This window comes from Pinus tabuliformis, chromosome 8 (assembly GCF_031772625.1).
Source record: "Pinus tabuliformis cultivar Carrire ecotype Pingquan chromosome 8, CPIR1, whole genome shotgun sequence".
Lineage (NCBI taxonomy): Eukaryota > Viridiplantae > Streptophyta > Pinopsida > Pinales > Pinaceae > Pinus > Pinus tabuliformis.
In genome coordinates, this window is record NC_142294.1 from 756107114 (window position 1) to 756133611 (window position 26498).

Genomic DNA, 26498 nt, shown 5'->3' on the forward strand with positions numbered 1-26498 from the left:
AGCACAGAGATCGCTTGTATCACCTCAGGCAACCCAACACTCTTCCTGCGAATCGTGGTCCTTGCTGCCTTGACCCAACGATCTTTGACAGTCGATTACTCCTGAGACCAACTCCTCTATTCTCGCATTCAATCTTGCAGCTGCTAACCCATACGCCTTTAACTCTTTGTACCGTGCTTATCGAGAAATTCCATATCGCAATCTTCACAGTGGTGCAGTATTCTAATCTTTCGATTGCCAACCTCCGATATGACGAGCTCCTTCCACTTAGCCCTTCCCGCATTTCTCACCATAGGACCGAGGGTCGTGACCTGCCGCTTAGCCTTGAGGTGCTAGAGCGTTTTTGTATCTGTCGGGGGCTATTTTTCCTTTGTTAAGTGCTTAGCGCCCTTGGTTCTTTAAGTTCTTCTTGACCATGCGCTAGCCAAATATCGAAGCCCCTCTCATCGGAAGTTTCAAATCAGGGATTTAACTTTGGAGTTGTGATATTCCCACTTCTGATATAGCCCATAGCTCTCGATGCTCGGCCCCAGCTCTGCGCCTTTGGTTCTTTGAGTCTTTGCAACTGTGGTGCTAGCCCAATATTGGAGCCCCCTTATCGGAACTTTTTCAAGTATCAAGTGTTACAAAGTGTCGACATCCTCAACCTCCGATACGTGATCTTCGACGTGACGTCATCACTCCACGTGGCACCTCATGAGTGGTGATACGTGTCATCGAAATTTGTCCCCTTAGGCCCCTCAAAATGCCAAAACTTCCTACCACATGTCCTTCTGTACCGCCACGTCATGCTGACGTCTGATGCCATTGTAACTTTATTGGAACCAATCATATGCGGCCATGTGTCCTACTAGAGGAGATAGAAAAGGGCTTGCCCACCTTTGGCGTTGCGATGAAATCCTTTGTTAATCCCTTACCGGTGTTCCCAATAATTTTTAACACTATGGACGCTTTACCCTTGTCACAACTTTTAAAAGGTTCTCACATTAAGAAGTTCCTATTCACCGATTGTTGATATGCCTGATGCTCCGCTCCGATGTTGCGACCGCCAATCTTCAATATGCGATCATCGATATCTCTGATGCTCTGATGTTGCAATTGTCGATATCTCTGGACCTCTGATATGCAATCTTCAATATTCTGGACTTTCCTAAGGCTTTAATCCTTGAAACTTCAGCAGAGCATTTCTTTTGATCTAGGAGTCCATTTTTGGACTTCCACATATCGTTGGAAAGCTTGTTCAGAGAACTTTCCAATGGAGCGGGTCCAATGAAAGCATTGAATCCTTTTGTTGCTTGGAAAATGATTGCAAACTTCTCTTCTCATTTACTCTTTGGAGAGCCAGAAACACATTTTGTAGTAAGTGACAACATTGGCTCCAATTGGGGACAATGCCTTGCTGGCAAGGTGTGAGAACCTGCAAACTAGTAGCCTTCACCATTGGGAATGGAGTCAAAAATATATCGAACCTATAAAACCAAAAATCTCCATGGAACTTTATTTGTTGGGAGTCCTTTCCTCATAAAACTAAAATGAAAAATTACAAACTCTAAAAATTGGAAATTAAATACTCACATAGTGAGCTTATTTATATACAACTCCTGCTTAGGCATAAGGCTCAATTCACCCAAGTGAGGCCAACCTTCGAATGATACTAGCCCAACATCTGAGTACTAGACCTTATGTCATTGTTCTCTTAGAAGTCAACAACTAAAACAGGCATGCACGACTGCCCTCAAATTTATATTTGATGCTCAACTCTTTTAATTTCCTCCATGAACCTTCTAATTGGGCTTGGAATTGATATATACTGTCGCGGGCCAAAGAAAGATGTTTAGTGGAGTGGCCAAGGTGAGAGATCTCCAACCGACACTTCCCTTGCTCACCCGACAGAGGGAATGTAAAAATTGTCGTACCTAGGGAAAAATATTCTGATTCGTTCCCTGTCAACGGCGACAGAAAGATATAGTCACTCCTAGAGACAACCTCTGGGTTCATAAGAGCCCAGTGCCCAGGGAATCCGAGAGGAGTGCTTTTGAAGATTATCTAAAGCCTTGCTGCTGCACTCCATAAGTCACATAATTGGTTCAATATCCCTTCGCCAAGGTAAACTCAAGCAAACACATAGATCAAAATAAACACTGGTAAATATCGCTAATCTCAAAGAGAAATGCATTGGCTCTGGTGGCCGACACACAACAATACACAGTTTAACATTGTTATTGTAGTATAGATGAATAGGAGGAAGGAAAGGAGGGAAATCGATGCAAAAGGTTGGACATAACACATAATCCTAAGAAACAATCTCTAGCACAAATATGGAGGACTGAGGAGGTGAAAATGCAGAAAAAGTGGAGCATGAATTAAGGTCTCAAGCTCTATGCCTCATGAAAACATTTGTCACCAATTAGCACAAGTAAATTTGTGCTTAAATACAGGTACTATAGGCTATCAAATAACACAAGTAAATCCGTGATTACACAGGTACTGTAGGCTATCAAATAACACAAGTAAATCTGTGTTTATGCAGGTACTTCTCATTACTTAGCAGCATACATACAACCATAAGAGAGTGAAACCGACAGCTTCATAACACAATTTCAGAAGAGGAAAGACATACATGAAATGATATACAAAGGGGAAAACATACTACACATTGCTTCGATTGGAATCAACCAAACTACTTCATTGATATTTGAATATGGAGTCCAAATCACCAGTCCATTACGTTTAAAAATTGTATATGCTCGACCACCTTATGAACAAGCAAATTGAACCAAAGTGGAACCACTCTCTCTGCAAACAGAGCTTAGAACTTGCAAAAGCAGAATTCGGGCCTTTAGAATGCAAAAATTGGGAACCTCACTTAAGTGCTTTTCTCTCTATTTATAAGGAGAGGGGGGGCTTTGAACAACAGTTACAAAATATCTCAGCCGAGCTCCAGCTATCTAATCGACTAGCTATCTCGGCGTGTGAAGGTTCTGCTGCCCAAAATGATTACAATCGGATTTGATTCTGTTCTTGAAAATGAAAAAATTACAGAATAATAGACATAAAGAAAATTGAATGATGGTTGAGGAAAATATCTCCTTGCCATTCCTGTGATGGCCTCCGATTAGGCCACGTCTTTGCCATGATGTTCCTCTTTAGTTGTTCGGTTGGTTCACCTATCGCTTTCGCCTTAACTGCTTGAATTCCCCATTCTCTGGAGTTGGTAGCAATCAACTGTCGGTTCCTTGCCACAGTGCATAAACATAGATTGACTTGGCAGTCATTCATTGCCTGACTGCGTAGAGCTCCATTCTGAGAAATTAATTCTCAGGTGACCTACACATTGCTTCCTGAGTCCCATACCTTCATTTACTCACTTAAGATGTGCGTTGGAACACAAAGATGGCTTCTATCACATCAAGGCAGACCCAACCTCTTTCCTATGGATCGTGGTCCTTGTTGCCTTGACCTAGTGATCTTTGACAGTGTCCATTACTCCTGAGACCAAATCCTTTGTTCCTGCATTCAATGTTGCAGTTGCTGATCCATACGCCTTTAACTCTTTGTACCATGCTTATTATAGAAATTCCATATTGCAATCTTCACAGTGGTGCAGTATCATAATCTTCCGATTGCCGACCTCTGATATGACGAGCTCCTTTCACTTAGCCCTTCCTGCATTTCTCACCATAGGACCGAGGGTCGTCACCTGTCGCTTGTCGTTAAGGTGCTAGAGCGTTTTTGTTACCATCAAGGGCTATTTTTCCTTTGTTAAGTGCTTAGTGCCCTTGGTTCTTTAAGTTCTTCGTGACCATGCGCCAGCTAAATATTGGAGCTCCTCTCATTAGAAGTTTCGAATCGGGGATTTAACTTTGGAGTTGTGATATTCCCACTTCTGATATAGCCCATAACTCTCGGTGCTCAACCCCAACTTTGCGCCTTTGGTTCTTTGAGTCTTTGCGACCATGGTGCCAACCCGAAATCGGAGCCCCCTTACCGAAAGTTTTTCAAGTATCAAGTGTGGAAAAGTGCTGACATCGTCAACCTTCGATATGCGATCTTTGACATGATGTCATCACTCCACATGCCACCGCATGAGTGGTGACATGTGTCACCCAAATTTGTCCCCTTAGGCCCCCTCAAAATACCAAAACTGCCTGCCATGTGTCCTTCCATACTGCCATGTCATGCTGACGTCAGATGCCACTATAGCTTTATCAGAACCAATCATATGTGGCCATGTGTCCTACTAGAGGAGAGAGAAAAGGGCTCGCCCACCTTTGATTTTGTAATGAAATCCTTTGTTAATCCTTTATTGGCGTTCCCAACGGTTTTTAACACTATCGACGCTTTACCCATGTCACAACTTTTAAAAGTTCTCATGTTCAAAAGTTCTGATTCTCCGATCGCTGATATGCTTGATGCTCTGATGTGTTGATCTCCTCCAAGCTCCGATGTTGCAAGCGGGGATCTCCGATATGCGATCGTCGATATCTCTAATGCTCTAATGTTGCGATTGTCAATATCTCTGGACTTTCGATATTTCGGACCTTCCTAAAGCTTCAATCCTTGAAACTTCAGCAGACCATATCTTTTGATCTAGGAGTCCATTTTTGGACTTCCACATATCGTTGGAAAGCTTGTTCAAAGCACTTTCCAATGGAGCGGTTCTGATATAGGCATTGAGTCATTCTGCGGCTTGGAAAATGATTGCAAACTTCTCTGCTCATTTACTATTTGGAGAACTGGAAACACATTTTGTAGTAAGTGACAACAGATGCGAAGGTCATATTAGTTAAAAAAAGGTTTCCAAGAGTCATATAATTAGGGTTATAAAAGTAATTCCTGAGTTTTAATTGAAAGTTACAAGTTATAAAGGGGGTGATTCAAGTTTAATTAATACCATCAAGAAGGAGGATAAAGCTCCATAATCAAATGTTTCTTTAAAGTTTAATGACATTTTTTTATGGAAACAAAATGGACTCTAGTAACAAGAAATTAGGAAGATTTCCTAAAGTATTAAGAAAAGTTGTTTCAGTGCTACTTAGAATAAATGGGACACTCATTAGGACATCAGTCGTGTTCTAGTTTCTAAGGTGTCAGAGAGGCTAAGAGACACAAGATCTCCAGAACCCAAACAAGATTTCGAGAGGAAACACTTAGAAATCCCTCAATTAAATTAATTGACAAATAATTAAAAATTTCCTAAGTCTAACTTAGGAAAATTGATTAATTAATGGGTATTAATTGAGGGAATCGATTTTTCTCTAAAGACTTCGAGAAATGTGATTTAATGGAGCCCAAGATGATTTTAGTCATCGATCATGAATAGATCTTGGCCGTTGATGCTCTATTGAGAGATTATAAGAGCAAGTTGAAAGGAGCAAGGTAGATCGAATTACCCAGTTTGTGAGCAAGGTAGTTCGAATTACCCAATTCATAGTATTTAGTGAGGGTGTAGTTCGAGCCAAGGGAGAGACAGTAGCAAGGGTTTGCAGCAGGGAGAATTTCCAAAGAAATTCTCAAGAGGTTTTCCAGTTTTCCAAAGAAGGAAAGGAAGGCCGAATTATCCAACAGGGAGGTTGTATTCTGCAATGTGAGTTTCCTAGTTTGCTAGTGCAAGTTGTCGAAAGGAAGTTCGATTAAGTTGTTGGAGCCCGAATCTAGTCCCGAGAGGTAGAGCAAATTCTTTCCAGAGGTAGAGAGAGGCAGGATGGCTCATCTGAATGTGTTCCGAAGGCAAAACAATTTTTTCCAGTAACCAGTGCGCATTTCCAGTCTAGCTGGGCGAATTAGCTAGGAAGTGCGAGTTTGACAAAGAGGGCCTGATCGAGTAGCTATGAGGGGAAAAAATCCTAGTATATTTCTAGTGGAGATAAATTGCCAGAGGATTACTAGTTGGACATCCAATTGTAATTCTCTATATTTGCTGCATTATAACAAAACCCTCATCTAATGCACTGATTTTCCCTTTGGGGTTTTTCCAGAAACAATTGTACAAAAACAACAGTGTCATTTTATTGTGTGTGTGCATCTATTTCTCAGTTCCATTTCTATTTTGCAGCATATTTTTTATTGTTAAGAAGTACAATATGGTTTACACTTTATTTGTCATTAATAATTAACATTGACAAATAAAGTGCATAACTTAGGAGAATAATACTTGATTGCTGCAGTTCAAGGAATTTTCACATGGTATTAGAGCAAGAAAGATCAGATCAAAGGCTCTAGGAAGTAAAATTGGGTAGTTAGGAGATCTAAAGCACATAATTTCAGATCTGCGCAAGCCATCCAGGTAGTGCGAATCGCTGGAGGAAGAAAATAGAGGGTGGAGGAAAATTCGATTTGCCTTAGGAGTAGTAGCAACAGGCAGTAGGATTTCCATGAGCGTATCAGTTGATTCGTAGTGTAGATCTAGCGCAATAGTTTTGCAGCAAGGGTTTTGCAATTGCAAATTAGTGCAGGAAGGAGGAGAAAAGCACACTAGGAATTATACCCAAGACTTCTCTAGTGTATTTGAAGTTTTCAAACTTTTCGATATCGCTGTAGAGAGATTCAACATTCAGGAGGCTACAGATTTGTCTTCCAAATTGGAAGATGAATTTGCTTAGATAGCTTTCCACTCTAGCTCAACTTCACAAGGTGTTTGATATATAAAAAATGGAGTGTCAGCTCACATGATAGGAGTTAGAGACTACTTCTCCAACTATAATGAAGAGATGGTCTTCCAGATAGGAAACAAAAGTAAATGTATTGTAGTTGGGAGAGGTACCATCAAGATTAAGAAGGAATCAAGGGCAAGCACCAACGTTACAGATATGCTGCATGTGCCCCACTTAGGTATGAACCTAATTTAAGTGTCAGAACTACATGACAAGGGATATGATGTCTACTTTGTAGGGAAGAAGGTGCTCATCAAACACCAGAGCTGGAAGAAAGTGAAGCAGATTGAAGTTCATATTAACAAGTTGTATAAGTTCTAGCTTGACTCTCCAAAGGCACTCGTTCGCAGTAATAGTAGTGACAACAGTAGTAGTGGGAGAGACCTGCATGAATTTTGGCATAGAAGAATGGGTCATCTACACCATGGAGTACTTAGGATGCTCAAGGAGACAGTGACAGGTGTTCCAAATTAAGCATGGAAAACGATGATATTTGTAGGGCGTGCATACTTGGGAAATATGCTAAGGAAATATTTCCAAGAAGTGGCGGTAGATCAGATGGTGTGTTGCAGCTTATACTGTTGATTTTTGGTAACATTTGATGTGCTCTAGCCATGCAATTTGGTGGAGAGGCTAAGGCACATGAGATCTCCATGACTCAGAAATCGTTTGCAGAAATTTCACCAAGATGAAGAGATATTAAAATAATTAATATTTTTAACGGGTCTTATTGACCACTACGTGTCAACGATCCATAGAAGTACACCCTTTTTTTCGTAAAAGTATAGCGCCTAATCGGTGTGTTCGTGCCGTACAACTATCATCATTAGCTTCACTTTCAAGATGTTATGTAAACTCTTTTTGCATGTGTGTAATGTAAATAATCTCAGCAGATCTGTGTCGTGCATGTAACGACCTAGGTAAACCTACTTATTTGGTGACGTTTCACATTCTAGGAGGTTTATTGTCTCACTGTTCCATTCTCATATGATTGGCAGAGTTTTCCTTCAATCTTATGCGAAAGACGGAATGGAATTTGTTACTGGGATCTTAGGTGAGTCCTAGTGTTCTAGATCAAGTCTATGTAAAAGTGATTTGGAATAGTCCTAACTATTTGGTTGGGTTATTTTATTACAAATTGCTCGGTCTGCTGGATTATATTTGTGTCGCAGAAATGGGTAGGCTGTGAGAGTATTTTACAAATGGGTTTCCCCCTTGAGATGTAAAAAATATGAAAATCATGATGTAAAGTGTCTTGAAGGTTGGAAAAATAATTTATCCCCTCATAGGTTAATTAATTAAATTTTTTGGCAAAAAAAAATTAAAATCCTAAGTTAAAAATTTAATTAATTCTAGGTCATAGGTAAATTTAAATTCTCCAAAGAAAAAATTTGTTGGTCCTTAAAAATTAAATTTAAGAGGTCAAGGGCCTAAGGTAAATTAATTATTTTGATAAATTTTAAGCCTTTGATTCCTGGGGTTAAGTCAAAGTCAAATTTTGGGGAAATTAATTCAAAAATTTAATTTTTGAAATATTTGAAATGTATTTAATTGAAAATTTCGAATTTCCCCAAATATTAAAATATTTCAACAGATGAGATTAAAAAAAGTTTTAATCCTCATCAACGGTCAAAATTGCTTTGACGAGGATCACTCGAACTAGCCATTGGAGGATTTATCTTTAAATAGGAAGTCATTCGCCACTTGAATCATTTGACATTTGAGTTGTATGCGAAGTGAAAAGCTCTCATGTAATCTTTTTTTGAATAATAAAGAAAGACTTTGGGGCTAATCTTTGTTGGCGTTACTCTTCATGAAAATATTATAAGATGTGTTGTTTTTCATGTGTAAATTCGTTTTAGCCATTGATAATAGCTTTTTAAAATGTGATTTGAGTACAGGTATCTTGCTCAGTCCGTATGGTTTAAATGATAATTTAAATTTTGAATGTAATAGCAAGTATCTCTATTTATCTAAATTTTATTATTATTTTCTCACTCTATTTTGATGGTTGAATTGAGTTTTGCAGGAAAGTTATGTTTTTTTTAAATCATCGGACGTTAGGGGAAGTTTTCAGTTGGACCAGCCAACTCTCGATCCGTGTTTTCTAAAGAGCCCAGCTTAATTTAATCCCGGGCTTATCATAAGATTTTTATTGGTGATGGATGAAAGGTTTTGAGCTAAGCACCTCCTTTAAAATTAAAAAATTTAATTTTTGTGTGGAATTGATAAATTTGGTTGTTGAGAGCTTTAGGTTATTAGATAGTGGAGTTGGGATTATACTCCTTAGATTTTATAGATCTACCATTCTTGTACATAGATCTGTAAATTATTTTTGGTTTTCTGACTTGGGTTTTTGTGGGTTTTAGTTTTGATCATTGTATATATCGTTTGGGTGTTTTCTTGTTGTTGTGCAACTAAAAATCTGAGTAATAAATCTATGTAGAGTCTAGATCTAGGCCCTGGAGGGTAAGATCTGGATCTCTAGGGTTCATCAACATAATTTTCAAGGGATATTATCCAAATTAATTTTGCAGTCCAAGGGTTTAAAGAGTTTTAAAATATACAATTTTTATAAGGGTTTCACTAAAAATCTAAAGCAGGGCTGCGTTTTTTCCTTCACTGGAAAAAATCCTTTTTTTTTCGTTTTCTCTTTGTCTGTGTTTTGGGATTTCTCCTCATCTCTGTGTTTTTCCATTTGCAGCTCACTATTCATCCTCTGCAAAATTCGAGGCCTCTTCCTTACTGCTCGCATTTTAATCCCTCTCCTCCTTCGATTTGCAAATTGACTTCCAAAACAATTCTCCATTTTGCTGTCATTAAAAGCTACGTTTTCCTCCATTTATGCAATGCTGCCAGCGTCCCATCCTTTGCTATACCTGCAAAAAACTGCGTTGTCCTTTTAACTCCCTAAACTGTGGCCCTCAAACCCCTCTCCTCTCCTTTCTTGCTGCTCGAAACCTGCAACCCGCAACTACAGCTCTGTCCAAAACTTGTCCCCTTTTCCCCACGTATTCCTCACTCCCTAAACCCTCCATCGTACACTACATATCATCCATCCAACGCTAGAAACCCTCAAACACTAGCCTATGTCCATTGCCCACTCATCCTCCATTCCTGCCGCTGCAAAACCTGACTTCGGTCCAGCTCCTCATCACCTGCACGCTGCCTCTATCGTCCTTCCACCGTCGAGCAGACATCCTCATCCGTCGTCAAGTTTCGAACCTGCACAAACAAAACACTTTACGAGAAAAACTCGACTGCGACAGCGGATTGAGGAGAAAGCAATAGATTTGCAGTGGAACAGAGTGCACGCAGGTGACTGGAAATGAACGCAGGCAGCAAGGAAGGCTGGCATGAGGAGTAAGGGAAAAAATCCACAAGGGTTTCTAGCTATAGATGGACGGAGGCAGCAAGGAAAGGCATGGAGGAAGTTGCTGCGGATTTGAGTGTAGTTCTGGCAGCGTTTTTTGTAGGTACGGGGATGAGAAGAGAAAAGACTGCGCAGAGAGGAGCTAAGGCAGGCAACATGGAGAGATTGTTTTGTAGGCTGAAGGCTACGTGGAATGCTTTGTCGTTGTTGTGTACGTAGGTCTACCAGCCAGAGAATAATGACAACGTAGAGACCAAAGGAGAGCTGGACGTGCAACACACAGGTTATGGCAGCATAGGAGCTGCGTGGGTGTGGAGAAAGGCATGGAATGGCGAACGAATGGATAGATAGCAGCGTAAAGATTGAATAAAACGCAGGCACAGGGTGAATCTGACTGCGTGAAGGGTGAATGGCTAGTGCTGCAGCTTGAACAGTGCACACAAAATTTCAAAATCCTTTGCAAAAGAGAAACCTTCCAGGCAGCAACAGAAAACCCGCTTAAGATTCCTTGGTGGAGACCCTGAAAAACTTTTAAAATCTATACCTGCAACCTGCAACCTGCAATGGCAAAAACAAATCATCGAGAAGTAAAATGTGCTAGGAACAAAACTGAAAACCCTAAAACCAACTAAAAATCTACAGGATTTACAGATTTTCAACTCTTTAGCAGCCAGATTTGTCAATAATCCACAGTAATATTTTCTAAATTTCAGATTTACTATGAGATACTTCAGAAATCTCTCATGCATTCAAAAATAAACTTAAATGATAGACCCGGAATCGAAACTGGCTAAGCTCTACAAGAGAATGCTTTGCGGGAGTTGGCTGGTTCAGCTGAGAACTTCCCCGAATGCTCGTTGATCTTCACAATTTGGATTTCCTGCACTGCTCACTTCAACCATCAATAAAGAGGGAAAAAACAGTACTAAATTCTAGATCTAATGGAGATACCTGCCATTATTTCTAGAAATTCTACTACCATTAAAACCCTAGTGAGTAAACAAGATACCTGTGTTCAACATCACTCTTCATCAAGCTATTACCAATGGCTAAAACTAAATTCATGTAGAAAAATGAAATAGCTTATAGCACTTCAGGAGAGTAACACTAGTAAGATTTTAACCCCAAAGTCTTTCTTTATTACACAAGAAAAAGTTTACAAGAGAGCTTTCTTCAACACAAGACTCACAGATCGAATGATCTCAAATGACCCCTAGCACCATATTTAAAGGAAAAAATCCGAACGGCTAGTTCGAGTGATCCATGCCAAACTAATCTCGATCGTCGATGAGGATCAAGATTTCTTTTAATCTCATCCGTCGAATTTTTAAATGCATTTTAATATATTAAAAAATTAAATTTTGCATTTATTTACTCAAAAATTTGACTTATTATTATTTTATTATATATATATATATATATATATATATATATATAATTTTTATTTATTTATTTAAATTTTATTATTTATTTTTAAAAATTTTAATTATTTTTAATTTTATTATTAATTTTATCTATTTTTTTAATTTTTAATTATTTTTGGATCCTCGAACTTAGCTTTAGAAAAATCACCTATATATATATAATTTTTATTTTATTTTTTTAAAAATTTTTAAATTATTTTTAATTTTTATTATTAATTTTATCTATTTTTTAATTTTTTTTTAATTTTTATTTTTGGATCCTCGAACTTAGCCTTTAGAAAAATCACCTAGGACTTAGGACTTATGAGGGGATTAAAACATTTTCTACCCTCAAGACACTTTATAATTTTACATCTCAAGGAGGAAAACCCATTTGACATAGACCCTCATAGACCACCCAGTTCTGCGACCAAACATAATCTAGCAGACCAACACACTAGGATTCACCTAAGATTCTAATGACGAAATTCATTCCGGCTTTGGAGCTAGGCTGAAGGAAAACTATACTGATCATGGATCGGTGAGACAAAAACCTTCCGGAACGTAGATTATCACTAGAAAATTAGGTCCACCTAGGCAATTTAAATACATGACTCATATCTACTAAGATTATTTACAATTTACACATGCAGACTGGGTTTACAACATAACACGATCAGGTTGATGATGGAAGTCTAATGGCATGGACACATCGATCAAGCGCTATCCCTTTTGCAAAAAAAGGGGGTGTACTGCTATGGGTAGTTGACACGTAGTGGTCAACATCTGGCTCTACTTGGGGACACGTCGTTGCACTGTAGGAATGTGAGAATCCAGAATCTGCACCCACGCAACACACAACCAAGAATAAGTAGCGTCCATCCAAAAATCATCATATAACATTAAGCACATGAAAGATATAAGCTCTTCATTTATTAACTATATAGTAACAAGGAAAGTAAATCTAATCCTAAAACATAAATAAAATGCTGAAATGACAAGGAGTAGGGTTAGAAAGACAATACAAAGCATGCCCCATGGCATCAAATATCATCTTTGAAAAACAGCTTGAGCATTTGGCCATTTGCAGGTAGATCAAGTAGTTCGCCATCCAATCTACTCAAGTGGAATGAGTTTGGTCTAGCTATATCTCGAATGATGTACGGTCCCAGCCACAAACTGTTGAACTTCTTATGTTTTCCTGGTTTTTCATTCTTGCGATCCCAAAGAAGTACTATATCTCCCACCTACAAAGATCTAGATCGAGAGAATTTATCAAAGCTTTTCTTAATGTTAGATTGATTTTTACATATAGCATCAAAAGCTATCCTACGAGCCTCATCTAACTCCACAATCTGATCTATTCTGAACAACATCTTTATTAGTAGAAAAATGCTAAAGGCGCTAATAAGCTTGCAATTTCAGGTGCACAGGTAAGGTTACATCCAAGCCATAAACTAATTCAAAGGGAGATTTACCAGTAGCTTTCTTCTTAGTGATCCTATCTGCCCATAAAGCATACTTGATTTTGCTATCCCATGATCTCTTATTATCTCCTACTATCTTTTTGATAATGGTTATGAGATTCTTGTTACTTGATTCAGCTAGACCATTACCCTGAGGATAGTAATTTGATGAATGAGATCAGATAATGCCATATTTGAAACAGAAAGATGAAAACTCTGAAGAACTAAAAGCCTTGGCATTATCAGTAGTGATCTTAGCAGTGACACCAAATCTAGTGATGACATTATTTTCAATGAAATCCATAATAACCTTTTTAGTGGCATTCTTAGCAGGAATGGCTTCAACCCATTTAGTGAAATAATCAGTACTAGCCAAAATCCATGAGTAGCCATTGCTAGAATTTTCATGGAACTTCCCGATGAAGTCCAGACCCCAATGCTGAAAAGGTGCCTCTACAATGACAGGTTGCAGGGGCAGAGCAGCAAGCTTCTGTTTCCCAGTGAACAGTTGACAGGCTTGACAAGTCCTAACAAACTTATGCACATTAGAAAAAATTGAAGGCCAATAATAACCAGCTCTCAAAATTTTGTGGGTGGTAGTTCTAGTAGCATAATGACCACCACAAAATCCTGAATGAAAATCAGAGATTTTTTTTTTGGACTCAATGTTATCAACACACCTAAGCACTATGCCTTCAGGATTTCTCCATCCAAGGCCATCCTTCATAAGGCAATACTTAGTGGCTTTTAGTCTAAGAGCCCTTCTCTTATGTGCAACTAAATGGCTAGGACACGTAAGATTCATCAAGCAATAAACGATGTCCTTGTACCACTCATGCTCTCCTAATCTTTGCAATTCTGGCGAAGATAGATCACTAAGACAAAACAAACCAAGAGTCTTTTCGTTACTTTCAGTCAACATTTGAGTCAAACCTTGGCCTTTGACTAGCTTGGTGGGTCTGATCTCTAAATCATATTCTTGTATTTTAGTAACCCATCTAGTGCGAGTCCCTAAGCAACTGGTTTGAGTTAATATATCTTTAACAGTGGAATGTGGGACGAAAGCAATGATTTTAGAATAACCCACATAAGTTTTGAAGTGCTTAAGAGACTTGACCAGGGCATAAGCTTGCTTTTCCATGGTATTGTACTTTAATTCGGAATTTTGAAGCACTCTACTCATGAAAGCAATACGCTGCTCATGACCATCTTTATTCTTTTGTAACAGGACACCAGCAATGGTATCTTCGGAAGCGAAAGAAAAAATCATGAAATCCTTGGAATAATCGAGACTAACTAAGGCAGGAGCTCTTGCAATAACGCATTTGATTTCTTGAAAAGCCTTTTTGTCATCTTCTTGCCAAACAAATTTTACATCTTTCTTCAGAAGACTTTGAATAAGCTTAGTTATTTCTGCTTAATTTGGAATAAACCTTCTAACAAAATTTGTCTTTCCAAGGAAAGACTGAAGGGATTTAAGATTATGAGGAAGAGGAATCTTTTGGATTGCTTCAATTCTTTCAAGATCAATCTTGATTCCATCCTTAGAAATGATATGGCCAAGTAATTTCCCTTCGGTCACTCCAAAAACAGACTTAGCTGGATTCAAAGAAATCTTGTATTCTCTAATCTATCGAAAACCTGCCTAAGATGATTTATATGACTGATACCATATTTAGAAAATACAGTAAGATCATCTTGGTAAATCAAATAAATTTCCCGATTAACCCCTTGAAGGCATAATCCATAGCCCTTTGAAATGTAGGCCTAGTGTTGGTTAATCCAAACGGCATTCTAATGTACTCAAAAGTACCCCATGGTGTGGTGAATGTGGTTTTATGACGATCTTCCTTTTTAACCCATACCTGATTGTACCCAGAAAAGACATCTAGCAATGACATCATTCCAGAACCAGTTACTCTTTGCAACAAAGTCTCCATGTTTGGCAAAGGGTAATTATCTTTTTTGCATGCTAGATTAAGATTTCAAAAATCGACACAAAGCCTTATCATACCATTCTTTCTCCTAACAATCACCAGATTTGAACACCATGTCGAATGCCTTGTTTGAGCGATAATTCCAGCTGCAAGCATTTTCGCAAGCTCTTTTTGAACCAAAGGGGCTAACTTAGGATTAATCTGCTTAAGTTTATGGCGAAAGGGTTTAGCATTCTCATCTTTTAAGGGGATAGTATGTTCCATAAAATCTTCCCTATAGCCTTTTAATTCATCATAAGAAAAAGCTAAAACATGTCGATATTCACAAAGTAAATTAGCTAACTTTTTTCTTTCCTCCACACTAGTACCTTTACCAATTTTAACAATCTTTGGGTCCTCAGGAGTACCAATGTTTATCTCAAGATATTCGCCTGGGTCCATTCTATTTTCTTCTCTCAACTTCGTGGCATCATGCCGATCAAAGTGTTGCTCTAAGGCAACCACATTCCTAGGAGTAGAATTTATTATATGTTCATGATTAAAAGATCCATCCTCCTCAGAATCTATCCGGAAATCTTCAAACTCATCCAGACTATTAAGAAAACGAATGACTTGTTTCTCATCATTAAAGACTTGTCAATGCTCTGAGTTATATGGAACAGATGGTCTAAATATTACTTCCATTTTGATGTTATCCTTAATTAGCTCATCAGATAACTGGAAAGTAGTAGTAGCTACGGCAAGTCCATCTGCCAAACTATTTTGCTCTCTTGGGATAGCTTCAAGGTTAAGGGCATCAAAATTCTCCATAGTATCCCACACAACATTTCGATAACTCCTTAATCTTTGATTTTTACATGTGACTTTATTTTAAGCTGCATGATAATTAAATCAGAATCCCCCTTAATGCTAAGCAACTTAATTTTGAAAGACTTTGCCAATTCAAGACCCAACAATAAAGCCTCATAATCAACGACATTGTTGGTTGCTTCAAATTCTAATCGATATGCAAACTTGAAAATGTGATCAATGGGAGATTTAAGCACTATTCCAGCACCTTTACCATGCTTAGACAATGCACCATCAAAGTACATGTACCAAACTCTATCATTGAGATCCTTAATCTTATCATCAGGAGGAATTATGAAATTAGACATGATAGCGTAATTCCCAATGTCAGATTGCTCTGTAATTATCTCGTTGTGAGGTCTCTTAGGATCTTCAACATGGAATTTTCTTTCGGGCTCTCTATTAAGTCTTACAAAACCATCACCTCTAGGAGAAGGAATCATAGCATATGACCAATTCATTTGAATACTTCCTCCTAGATCAGAGGCCCACTTTCTGTATAAAATCATACCCCAGGCATCAAGCACATCAACAACAACTATATCCATAACAATCATGATGTTTGGGTAAACTGATAGATGAACTTGTAAATCTTTGATCAAACCATGCACTTCAATCTTTTTAGAATCCATGGCACATATATTATAGTAGGGTCTAGAAACTCTTAAGTTAAGCTGTTCCATGACCCTTTTAGTCATTACACAAGCTAATGCACTAGAATCCAACATGCAATTATTCAATTTATATCCATTAACTAACAAGGTGATAAAGAAAGGCTGGTGATTTTTGTTATCCGCATCTAAGCTTTGTAAATATATGGGAGCATCGTGATAGTCAACTTCCTGGGTCTTCTGTTGAGAAATATTTACTTGAGGACCTTGAATAGCTTTTAGTAACTTGTCTCTTTGGGAAGGGATTTTAGCAATCTCGGAGACAGGAACCCAGATTTTCGCATTGTTAAACCAACTTCCCAAATCGACATCTAATCCAGAGTTTAAACCAGGGTTAAAGGTTCGAGGGGGAATTTGATTCACGCTCTGATCTTTATCCCTTCTTTGATAGGTTAAACCTTTATCTCTAGCAATTTCCATGATTTGTTTTGGAGAGGGTTTTTCACCATATAATTTAGCCAAAATGTCATCTTCAGTTTCAAGGTTATTTATACTAAAAGCTGATGAATGATTCATAATGTCACGACTATTTTCCTTGACCTCTATCCAATCATCCATAGACAAAGGAAACTTGTTACGCACTATATTTATTTGATCACCTGCCCCAAACATTTCATTATCTAAGATTCTTCTAACGATGGGACAAGTGGCCTCTTCATGAAGAGCATCACAAACTCGACAGTAAGGTGGAGCATTATCGACCAAATTAGTAAGTGGATTAGGAGGTCTTTTCTCACTAGATTGACCCTTCTTTTGCCAATTTTTATTTCTGTTATTATTATTTCTAGGTTGGAAATTTTGCATTTGCGCTCTTTCCATTTGGACCAACCTATTCTGCAAAGTAGCTATCTCCTTATTATGATTAATTTCCATGGTTTCAATCTTTTGGAGCAATTTGAGAACAAGTTCGCTTTCAGGCTCTTGAACTGCTTTTCCTTTAGGTTCTTTTAGTTTCGTAGCAGCCATATGGAAACCTGGGATCTTAGACTTCCTAGATGCTGCCTTGTCCTTTTCAAGCTCTATAGCTAAGGCTTGGCAATCCCTATAATCATTAAGTCTCGCACGCCTCAATTCATAAGATGGCTCAGGACTAAAGGCATCAATGTAAAAATCTCGAAGAGATTTGTTGGTAGGTTCATAGTCTTGAGGTAATTTTTTAATAATATCATTAAACCTTTTATTAAATTCTTCGGCGGTTTCATTCTCTCTCTTTTTGATTACGCTGATAGCTTTCAGAAGGTGTCTTTCTTCTCTCTTATCTCCCTACTTTTCCTTAAAGGCATTCACAATCGATTGTAAGGAATCAAATGAATTTTGAGGCTTTTCCATAAACCAATGTAAAGCATCACCCTCCAAGGTCAGAACAAAAAGGGTCATTTTAACATCTTCATGATTAAAATCAGAGGCCCTTGCGTACTTCCCCAGCCATGAACTAAAAGCTTTCAGATGTGAATTAGCACTAATTGCGTTATCTCCCTGAAAGATAGGCAATTTATCCAATCCATGCTTTGGAATATCATTGGGATAACCCTGAATGTTAGCAAAGTTACAGGGGGTGAATTTGTCTATGCTGTCATGCTCAACCAGGCTAGTAAAGAGCAAGCGAATATCAGAGAGGGCTTCCTGTCCGAGGTTAACAAGAAGTGTACAAGAAGAGAGTTTGTGTAATCGTACTCTAAGAGCCTTTTCAGGATCAGGAGCAGGATTGCACAAACTGCTTGGATGTCTTCTAGTATACACTCTTGCAGATGATATATGAAGTGGAGTCGCCACCCGGACAGAGAATATAACACGGAAAAAACTCGAAAGGAGAGAGCTAAGGACAAGAAAGGACGAGAGGAAAGAAACGAGATGAATGTCGAAGGAACCAAGGACAGAAAAAACTCTATCCCCGGCAACAGCGCCAAAAAATGTTGTTGCACAGATTGTCACGACAACGCTAAGATCGGGGGCTATCACCTTGATCCCCGATCTCTCCGTTTAAGCCTGTCTCCCGCGGCTAAGGGGGGTAGACCCTATGGGACAATGGATGACCAACTGTGGACCCAACTGGTTGGGAGACACGAGGGGAAACAAGCACTTAGTTGATTTTATTAAGTTAATAGACCAGTGCCTTATGAAATAAATGATTAGATGATTATTTATCAAATTGCTGCAGAAATATGACTCATTAACAATCATTGACCATCAAATAACTCAAATGAAGATTTACTTTTACCAAATGAGAGATAATCGATAAATGCTCAATGGCTTAACAATATTCCAGAATTAAAATTCAAGATTAAATGCTTTAAATAACCACGTAATTTTAAATGCTAACTAGTTATCATTTTCATACAGCGAATCTTCAAATGGACATTCAAGCATGTTTAACCACATAAGAAAAATGATAAATACTTATCCCACATCAAAATTTTAGCCTCAGCAGAAAAGATATATCACAAACATAACAAATCCTTGAGCCAAGATTGAATCTGGCAAAATATTTCCAACTTTTTTTGTATTTTTGTATTTTCAAAAAAAACAAAATTCAGCTAAAGCAAAAACTAAAGTCTAAATAAATGTAACTTAAATCTAAATAAAAATCTAAACTATAGAACGAAAATAAAAATAAAAATAAAAAAAGTCTAAAGATTATTTTATTATTATTATTATTATTATTTATAAAGTAAGACTATCAGCTAAATAAAAAATGAAACTCAAAATTTTTTCCTTTTTTTTAATTAAATCCTAAACTATGAAAAAAATAAAAATCAAATCAAATCTAAATAAAAATCTAAAACTTAAACTTTTATGTGAAAACAAAAATTTAAAATTTTTCCTTTTGAAACTAAAAGGCAATAACAATCTAAACTAAAATCTAAACTAAATTAAAAGAAACCCTTTATGCCTTTTATAACGTATGTATATATATATATATATATATATAAGTCAAAATAAAAAATACTAAATTAAATTAATTTAAAATCTAGAAGTAAATTTAAATTTAAAGCAAACTAAGTTAAATAGAACTAAAATTACGTAACCAGAAGGCTAAACTAAATCACAATCTAAATAAAAAAAAAAATTAAACAACAAAACATAACAAAACAAAAAAAAATCGAATTGAAAATAAAATTGAGCCTATAATCTGATTACGTTGACTGTAAGCATAAATCATGAAACGTAACTTCAATAAAGAAAATTGAAATACGATTTTTGTTGTAGGTTTGCGGGTTCAGGAAACTGGACGACAACAATGAAAGCGGTTGCAGAATGGCAAAGAAATGGAGTTAGGGCTACAATTTGCAGGTGAGCGAATGCTGGCGGTGAGGAGAAAAACTCGATTGCGACAGTGGATTGAGGAGAAAGCAATAGATTTGCAACAGAACGGAGTGCACGCAGGTGATTGGAAATGAACGCAAGCAGCAAGGAAGGCTGGCGTGAGGAGTAAGGGAAAAAATCCATAGGGGTTTCTAGCTGTAGCTGGATGGAGGCAGCGAGGAAAGGCGTGGAGGAAGTTGCGGATTAGAGTGTAGTTCTGGCAGCGTTTTTTGTAGGTACGGGGATGAGAAGAGAAAAGACTGCGCAGAGAGGAGCTAAGGTAGGCAGCGCGGAGAGCTTGTTTTGCAAGTTAAAGGCTACGTGGAATGTTTTGTCATTGTTGTGTACGCAGGTCTACCAGCCAGAGAATAATGACAACGTAGAGACCGAAGGAGAGCTAGACGTGCAGCACACAAGTTATGGCAGCATAGGAGTTGCGTGGGTGTGGAGAAAGGCATGGAATGGCGAACGAATGGACAGATAGCAGCGTAAAGATTGAATAAAACGCAGGCACAGGGTGAATCTGACTGCGTGAAGGGTGAATGGCCAGTGCTGCAGCTTGAACAATGCACACACAAAATGTCAAAATGCAAAAAAGAAACCTTCCAGGCAGCATCAAAAAACCCTTGATATTCTTCAGAAAACCGCTTAGGATTGCTGGTGGAGACCCTGAAAAACTTTTAAAATCTATACCTGCAACCTCCAATGGCAAAAATAGATCACCGAGAAGCAAAATGTGCCAGGAACAAAACTGAAAACCCTAAAACCAACTAAAAATTTACAGTATTTACAGATTTCGACTCTTTAGCAGCTAGATTTGTTAATAATCCACAGTAATATTTTCAGAATTTCAGATTTACTATGAGATACTTCAGAAATCTCTCATGCATTCAAAAATAAACTTAAATGATAGACCCAGAATCGAAACTGGCTGGGCTCTACAATAGAATGCTTTGTGGGAGTTGGCTGGTTCAGCCAAGAACTTCCCCAAACGCCCGTTGATCTTCACAATCTAGATTTCCTGCACAACTCACTTTAACCATCAATAAAGAGGGAAAAAATAGTACTAAATTCCAGATCTAATGGAGATACCTGCCATTATTTCCAGAAATTCTACTACCATTAAAACACTAGTGAATAAACAAGATACTTGTGTTCAACATCACTCTTCATCAAGCTATTACCAATGGCTAAAACTAAATTTATGCAGAAAAATGAAACAACTTACAACACTTCAAGAGAGTAACACCAACAAGATTTTAACCCCAAAGTCCTTCTTTATTGCATAAGAAAAAGTTTACAAGAGAGCTTTCTTCAGCACAAGACTCACAAATCGAATGATTTCAAATGACCCCTAGCACCCTATTTGAAGGAAAAAATCCTAACATCTAGTTCGAGTGATCCATGTCAAACTAATCTCGACCGTCGGTGAGGATCAAGATTTCTTTTAATCTCATCCGTCGAATTTTTAAATGCATTTTAATATATTAAAAAATTAAAATTCTGCATTTATTTACTCAAAAATTTGACTTATTATTATTTTATTTTATTTTTTATTATTTATTTATTTATTTTTTAAATTTTATTAGTATTATTATTGTTAATTATTTTAATTTTATTATAATTTTATCTTTTTTTTGATTTTTTTTTTTTATTTTTATTTTTGGATCCTCGAACTTAGCCTTTGGAAAAATTACCTAGGACCTAAGACTTAGGACTTATGAGGGGATTAAAACATTTTCTAACCCTCAAGACACTTTACATCATGACTTTTACAATTTTACATCTCAAGGGGGAAAACCCATTTGACATAGACCCTCATAGACCACCTAGTTCTGCGACCAAACATAATCTAGCAGACCAACACACTAGGATTCCCCTAAGATTCTAATGACAAAATTCATTCCGGCTTTGGGGTTAGGCTGAAGGAAAGCTTTGCCGATCATGGATCGATGAGACAAAAAACCTTACGGAACGTAGATTATCACTAGAAAATTAGGTCCACCTAAGCAATTTACATATATGATTCATATCTGCTAAGATTATTTACAATTTACACATGCAGACTGGGTTTACAAGATAACACGATCAGGCTGATGATGGAAGTCGAATGGCATGGACACATCGATCAAGCGCTATCCTTTTTGCGAAAAAAGGGGTTGTACTACTATGGGTAGTTGACACGTAGTGGTCAACAACTCCCATTCACAGTTCCATGATGCAGCTGTAGAAAACAGGACAGAGTGCTGTTTTTTTCTTCTACCAACCCCAAAATAGTGGACATACAGATTGCAAAGAAACTGCACAAAAGAACTCCTAATGGCTCTTAAAATACTATGGCCATGTGGATGATTGTGGTATACCAGAATAAGAGTCCACAACTTGGATTCCAGATAGATAGACAACACAACAAATTCAATATGAGAATATAAGTGCTCTACACACAAACTTGATTAATCTTCAATGGATGTGAACATTTTTCAAAGACAATGCCATAGGTCCTGATGCACTGAAGACAGGATAAAATACCAAAAGCATATTACAGTACATATAATAAATCCAGGGCCAAGAACTGAAACTGTTGGCACCAAGATTTGATGATAGGACACATAAAAAGACCTTTTGCTGGATCACTTGAGGAAGCATGATCTCGAGCACAGATATTCATATGGAATTCTAAATCCCGTGACATGGTTCTCCCATCACAATGTCATTTGAAATAGTCTCTAGCAATGCAGCATTATATTTTAGTGCTAAACTGTACTTAGTTTTCTAGTTCTTTTAGCTAAAGCATTACAGGAACAATGATAAATCATACTAGATCAGAGTCAAGACTTAAACCTTTCTCCGTTTGTGCTCAACTGATTCAAGAGCAGATCGCAGTCTAGCAACACTGGCTAAATTCTCTGCCTCTTCAGTGGCCAATGTCCCTGCAACATCCTGACCCAAGAACAATAATATAAATATGAATGAAGCTTTCCACGAAACTAGTCCACAAAGGAAGAAGAAAACCAAGGGAAACTATATAAACGATTCTCTCTATGGGTAAGTACTCCAAGACACTGTTCTTTACTAGAACACCAGTGCTAATGATGAAAATGTTAACGACCATTGCCTGTCATGGTCATTGTTCACTACTTCTTTATCTCACATGATACTATTAATCATAAATAAATGTAAAAGGACCAGTTTATTTGCATAAGATTTACCCTTTGACCTTTAAGAATGTATGCCAAATCTAAATAAAGACATCTTAGGAACCACCATGACATGTTACAAAATTCATTCATTTATGCATTGCATGTAAGCATGGAGCTGGGAAAGAATCCCTGAAAAATAGCTCTTAATAACAGTTGGTTCTAAAATGCAAATCAATACAGGTTGACTAAAACATGGTACATTCCACTACCTTCAAATGTTGTAACTGAGATGTGTACAACAACTTGGTATAATCTGATAGAAGTTGTCCTAAGGAATCAGTACTAGGATGCTGAGGAACCCCAAGTCCAGCCATCCAACCATCAATGATAGCCGTTGAAATAAGTTCCAACTGCCCAGAAACTCCACTACCATCCCCATCAGTTACAGAAAGAAAGTCAAATTTCTCTGCAAGCCAGGCTCGAATCTGTCGTTGAAGCTCACCAGCAGGTGTATGAACAAAAAGAGCAGCAAGGCCTTTATTTCCTATTGCAAAATTTCGAGCTTCTTCAGTCAATTCCCTGAGCTTCCCGCCTGTTACATGTTGTCTCCATGTCTCCTATATCAAGCAAGAAACAAAACTACCATTAACATAAACATTGATGGGTAAAACATCATTGTGCAGAGAGCAGTAAGATTTTCAACTTCTGGAGCAAATGTAAGGAGAGAAACTACTTAAAATCATATAAAGATGTTTCAAACTTCAAAGGTTTATAGACACTGAACAGCATATATTTCCTGGTCTAAATCACCTAGAGAGAATAAACCAAAGATATTACAACTATATATATACACACATATATAGGTTGCTATAGGGAATCTAAAACTTTTATTTGCAGCTAAATTGTCAGGCTTTCCTGTTTTTGGCCTCAGATCAATCCAGAATTTGTAATCAAAGAAAAGCCTTTCATTACCTCAAATGAATGCCTTATAGAAATCCCTAGCAAATTCTGCTTACCTCGTCAATACCTCTGAGCTTCAGGACAACTGAAGAAAATTTTGACTTCTTTCCCTGTTTAATGTTTACTCTGAAACCTCGTACATGGCCATCAATGTGATCAGAACTTGCACCATAATCATAGCGACCAGGAGACATTCCCGGGCTACTACCCTTGCTGCTGTTTCTGCTGTGTGCTGTATTAGCCCTTTCTAAGAAGCGTTCAACTGGAGGTACCTAAACAGAGATGAATGATAAGCATTTCCACATGATAAAGTGCCCAACTAATGATACCATACAGATGTCATCCACTCAAAAGAGGTTAAATGAAATCATTTTATCTAGCCTCAATAAGCATGCTACCTTGATTGAGTGCAACTCTGGTGATCTTGATAGGAGAGAGCGTATGTACAAAATCTGCACCCGGGCAACAAGCATCGTATCCATCACTCCTTTGGGTTCCATTTTGCGGATAAAGGACAAAACAGCATCCCGAATTTCTGCAAGAATCTCATGTTCCCTCGCAGCACCTGCTTTGATTACAGCAGCCAAAACCTGCAACATAAGTAATCCCCAAATTCAAATTCTGAACAACCAAAATATGTCAATAGTAAAAATGAGAATCTCTAACAGAGAGCATGAGGCATGTTTCAGGAAGCACTCTGCCCATATACAAATACTCCTGCAAGCATCTTGCAAAGCTTTGGTAAACCAAGCAACAGAAAGTTATAATTATTGCCTCACAAAATCCTTTCATAAATGAGGGAAAAGCTATACATCATTCTTAATGATATAATACCAATGTCATGAAGAGAACTAATGCTATCTTATCAAAATAGATAATTCATTATCAAAAACAGTGTGATTTGGAGAAAGGTTGTCCAAGATTGCAAGAAAGAAACGAAAGAACAAATTAATTTTGTGTCCATAGATGACCAAAGTAGGGCAGTGGGACTCAAAATTACATCCAGCAGGATGGAAAGAACTATGGTAGGAAGAACCCTAAGGACTGAAAAAAGAGCTTAACACCAAAACAATGTGTACAAAGTGAATGAATAGAATGAGAAGGAATAAACCCAAGGATTGGTAAACCTATGTTATACGACCTATTACCTCTCAAACCCTCAATTCTCAAGATAAAGTTCTAAAGCTCAAGCAAGTCCTTGGAGGAACTAAGAGGGAGGCCAGTGTCACCTCACCAACCATCTTTAACACTTAGGTTGGCTCTCCTATGGCTCAGGGGGCTTCCTTAGAATAGGACTACTTGTACAAGAAAGTCCAAGGTGAAAAGAAGAGATCATTCTATGGAAAATAGTTTTATGTCTCAAGTAAATAAAACAGATGAATGGACCAAAGACAGGTGTCTTCTTGTTGGGCAAGTGGAATGAAATCAAGGCTCAATGGAAGGTTGTCCTATTGAGGAAAAGAGGAATAATATGGCTGCAAAGTACAAGTTATTTTAACCCTTTCCTTGTTGCCCCAAACTTCAGAAATTTATCAAGGGAGACCACTAATGTAGGTAGTAGACTCCAATAGCTAAGGACATTATACATATCAGGGATAGATTACAAGTGCATACAACCTAATATACAGAAACATGCATCAAAATAAAACACCCAATGATAAATACAATAGAAGAGGAATAATGTTACCCCCTTCAATGTTTCATAACCATAATCATGATCCAAGAAGATCTCATCCACATGAAATAGCATAAAGATTTAGAAGACATTTTATCCAGTGTTGCAGTACTCGCGATAAAATCGTGATTTTATCGTAAAATCACTGTTTTTTAAATCCAATCATAATATTGCCCGATAAATACAAACTTTTTTTTCGGCGATTTTTTCATAAAAATCTTATTGGGAAAAAATCGTGGAAAAAAAAATTAATAATAATAAAATAAAAAAATTCTTTTTTTGTTTTTTATGAGGAGGAGGTGACACAACCTACCCAAGCTACCCTTGTCACTAGTAGATGTGGTCTACCTCCTGTAGCTCCTAGTTCTTCAGCTTCTAAAGCACAGTAGAGTCTACTGCCAACTCCACCAACATCTATATCTAGAGGGGCAGAGAAAATCAATAGTGTTAGACTTTAGTTATTTGGTTCATTTCATTGTATATGACATTATGACTCATGATATGAGATACATTATTATATTTTTTGTTGATATTTTGAGGCTGACTTGGGACTCAGGGGTCAAGACATGATTCACTATTATGTGTGATGTAACACTAGAAATGATATTACACATCTTATATATTAGTTCTTTTATCATATTTATGTGTCAATGTATTTATTTTATGTTGAAGATGCTTTAGATATTAAAAAATTTGAAAAAAGATGAATATTTTTGTTTTTACGATTTTTTCCCGATTTTTACCAATTTTTATGCTTTTTTCCGAATGCTTCCCCTCGACGATAATATCCCGATAATGATTACTGCAACATTGATTTTATCCATTAAGCAATTCCTCAATCTTCAATTACATCCAACAAGTGTTCTACTTAGCTCCAAGAGATTTCTCCCTAATCCAACCATGCAAATGAGGGAGAGAGCAAACCCTTATAGAGGTTTAAGCTCCACTCCTAAAATAAGAAGGTAATTGTTTTCCTAGATACATTAGTTATCCACTTGTTGGAATCCACTCTCCTCTCCTAAAAGAAACAATAAAATAAATTAGGAAAACAAGAAAACAATGTTCTTA

At 37.4% G+C, this 26498-nt stretch overlaps 1 protein-coding gene across 1 annotated transcript in view; it reads right to left on the reverse strand.

The window, feature by feature from the left end:
• The window catches only part of LOC149237796 (kinesin-like protein KIN-14L), a 422935-nt gene that overhangs the window by 47964 nt on the left and 348473 nt on the right, over positions 1 to 26498 (reverse strand). The window contains exons 17-20 of the mRNA XM_089372799.1: positions 24154 to 24345; positions 23812 to 24027; positions 23065 to 23412; positions 22497 to 22595 (exon numbers count right to left, since the gene is read on the reverse strand). Coding sequence (XP_089228925.1) covers positions 22497 to 22595; positions 23065 to 23412; positions 23812 to 24027; positions 24154 to 24345 — 855 coding nt within the window. The remainder of the gene's footprint in view (positions 1 to 22496; positions 22596 to 23064; positions 23413 to 23811; positions 24028 to 24153; positions 24346 to 26498) is intronic.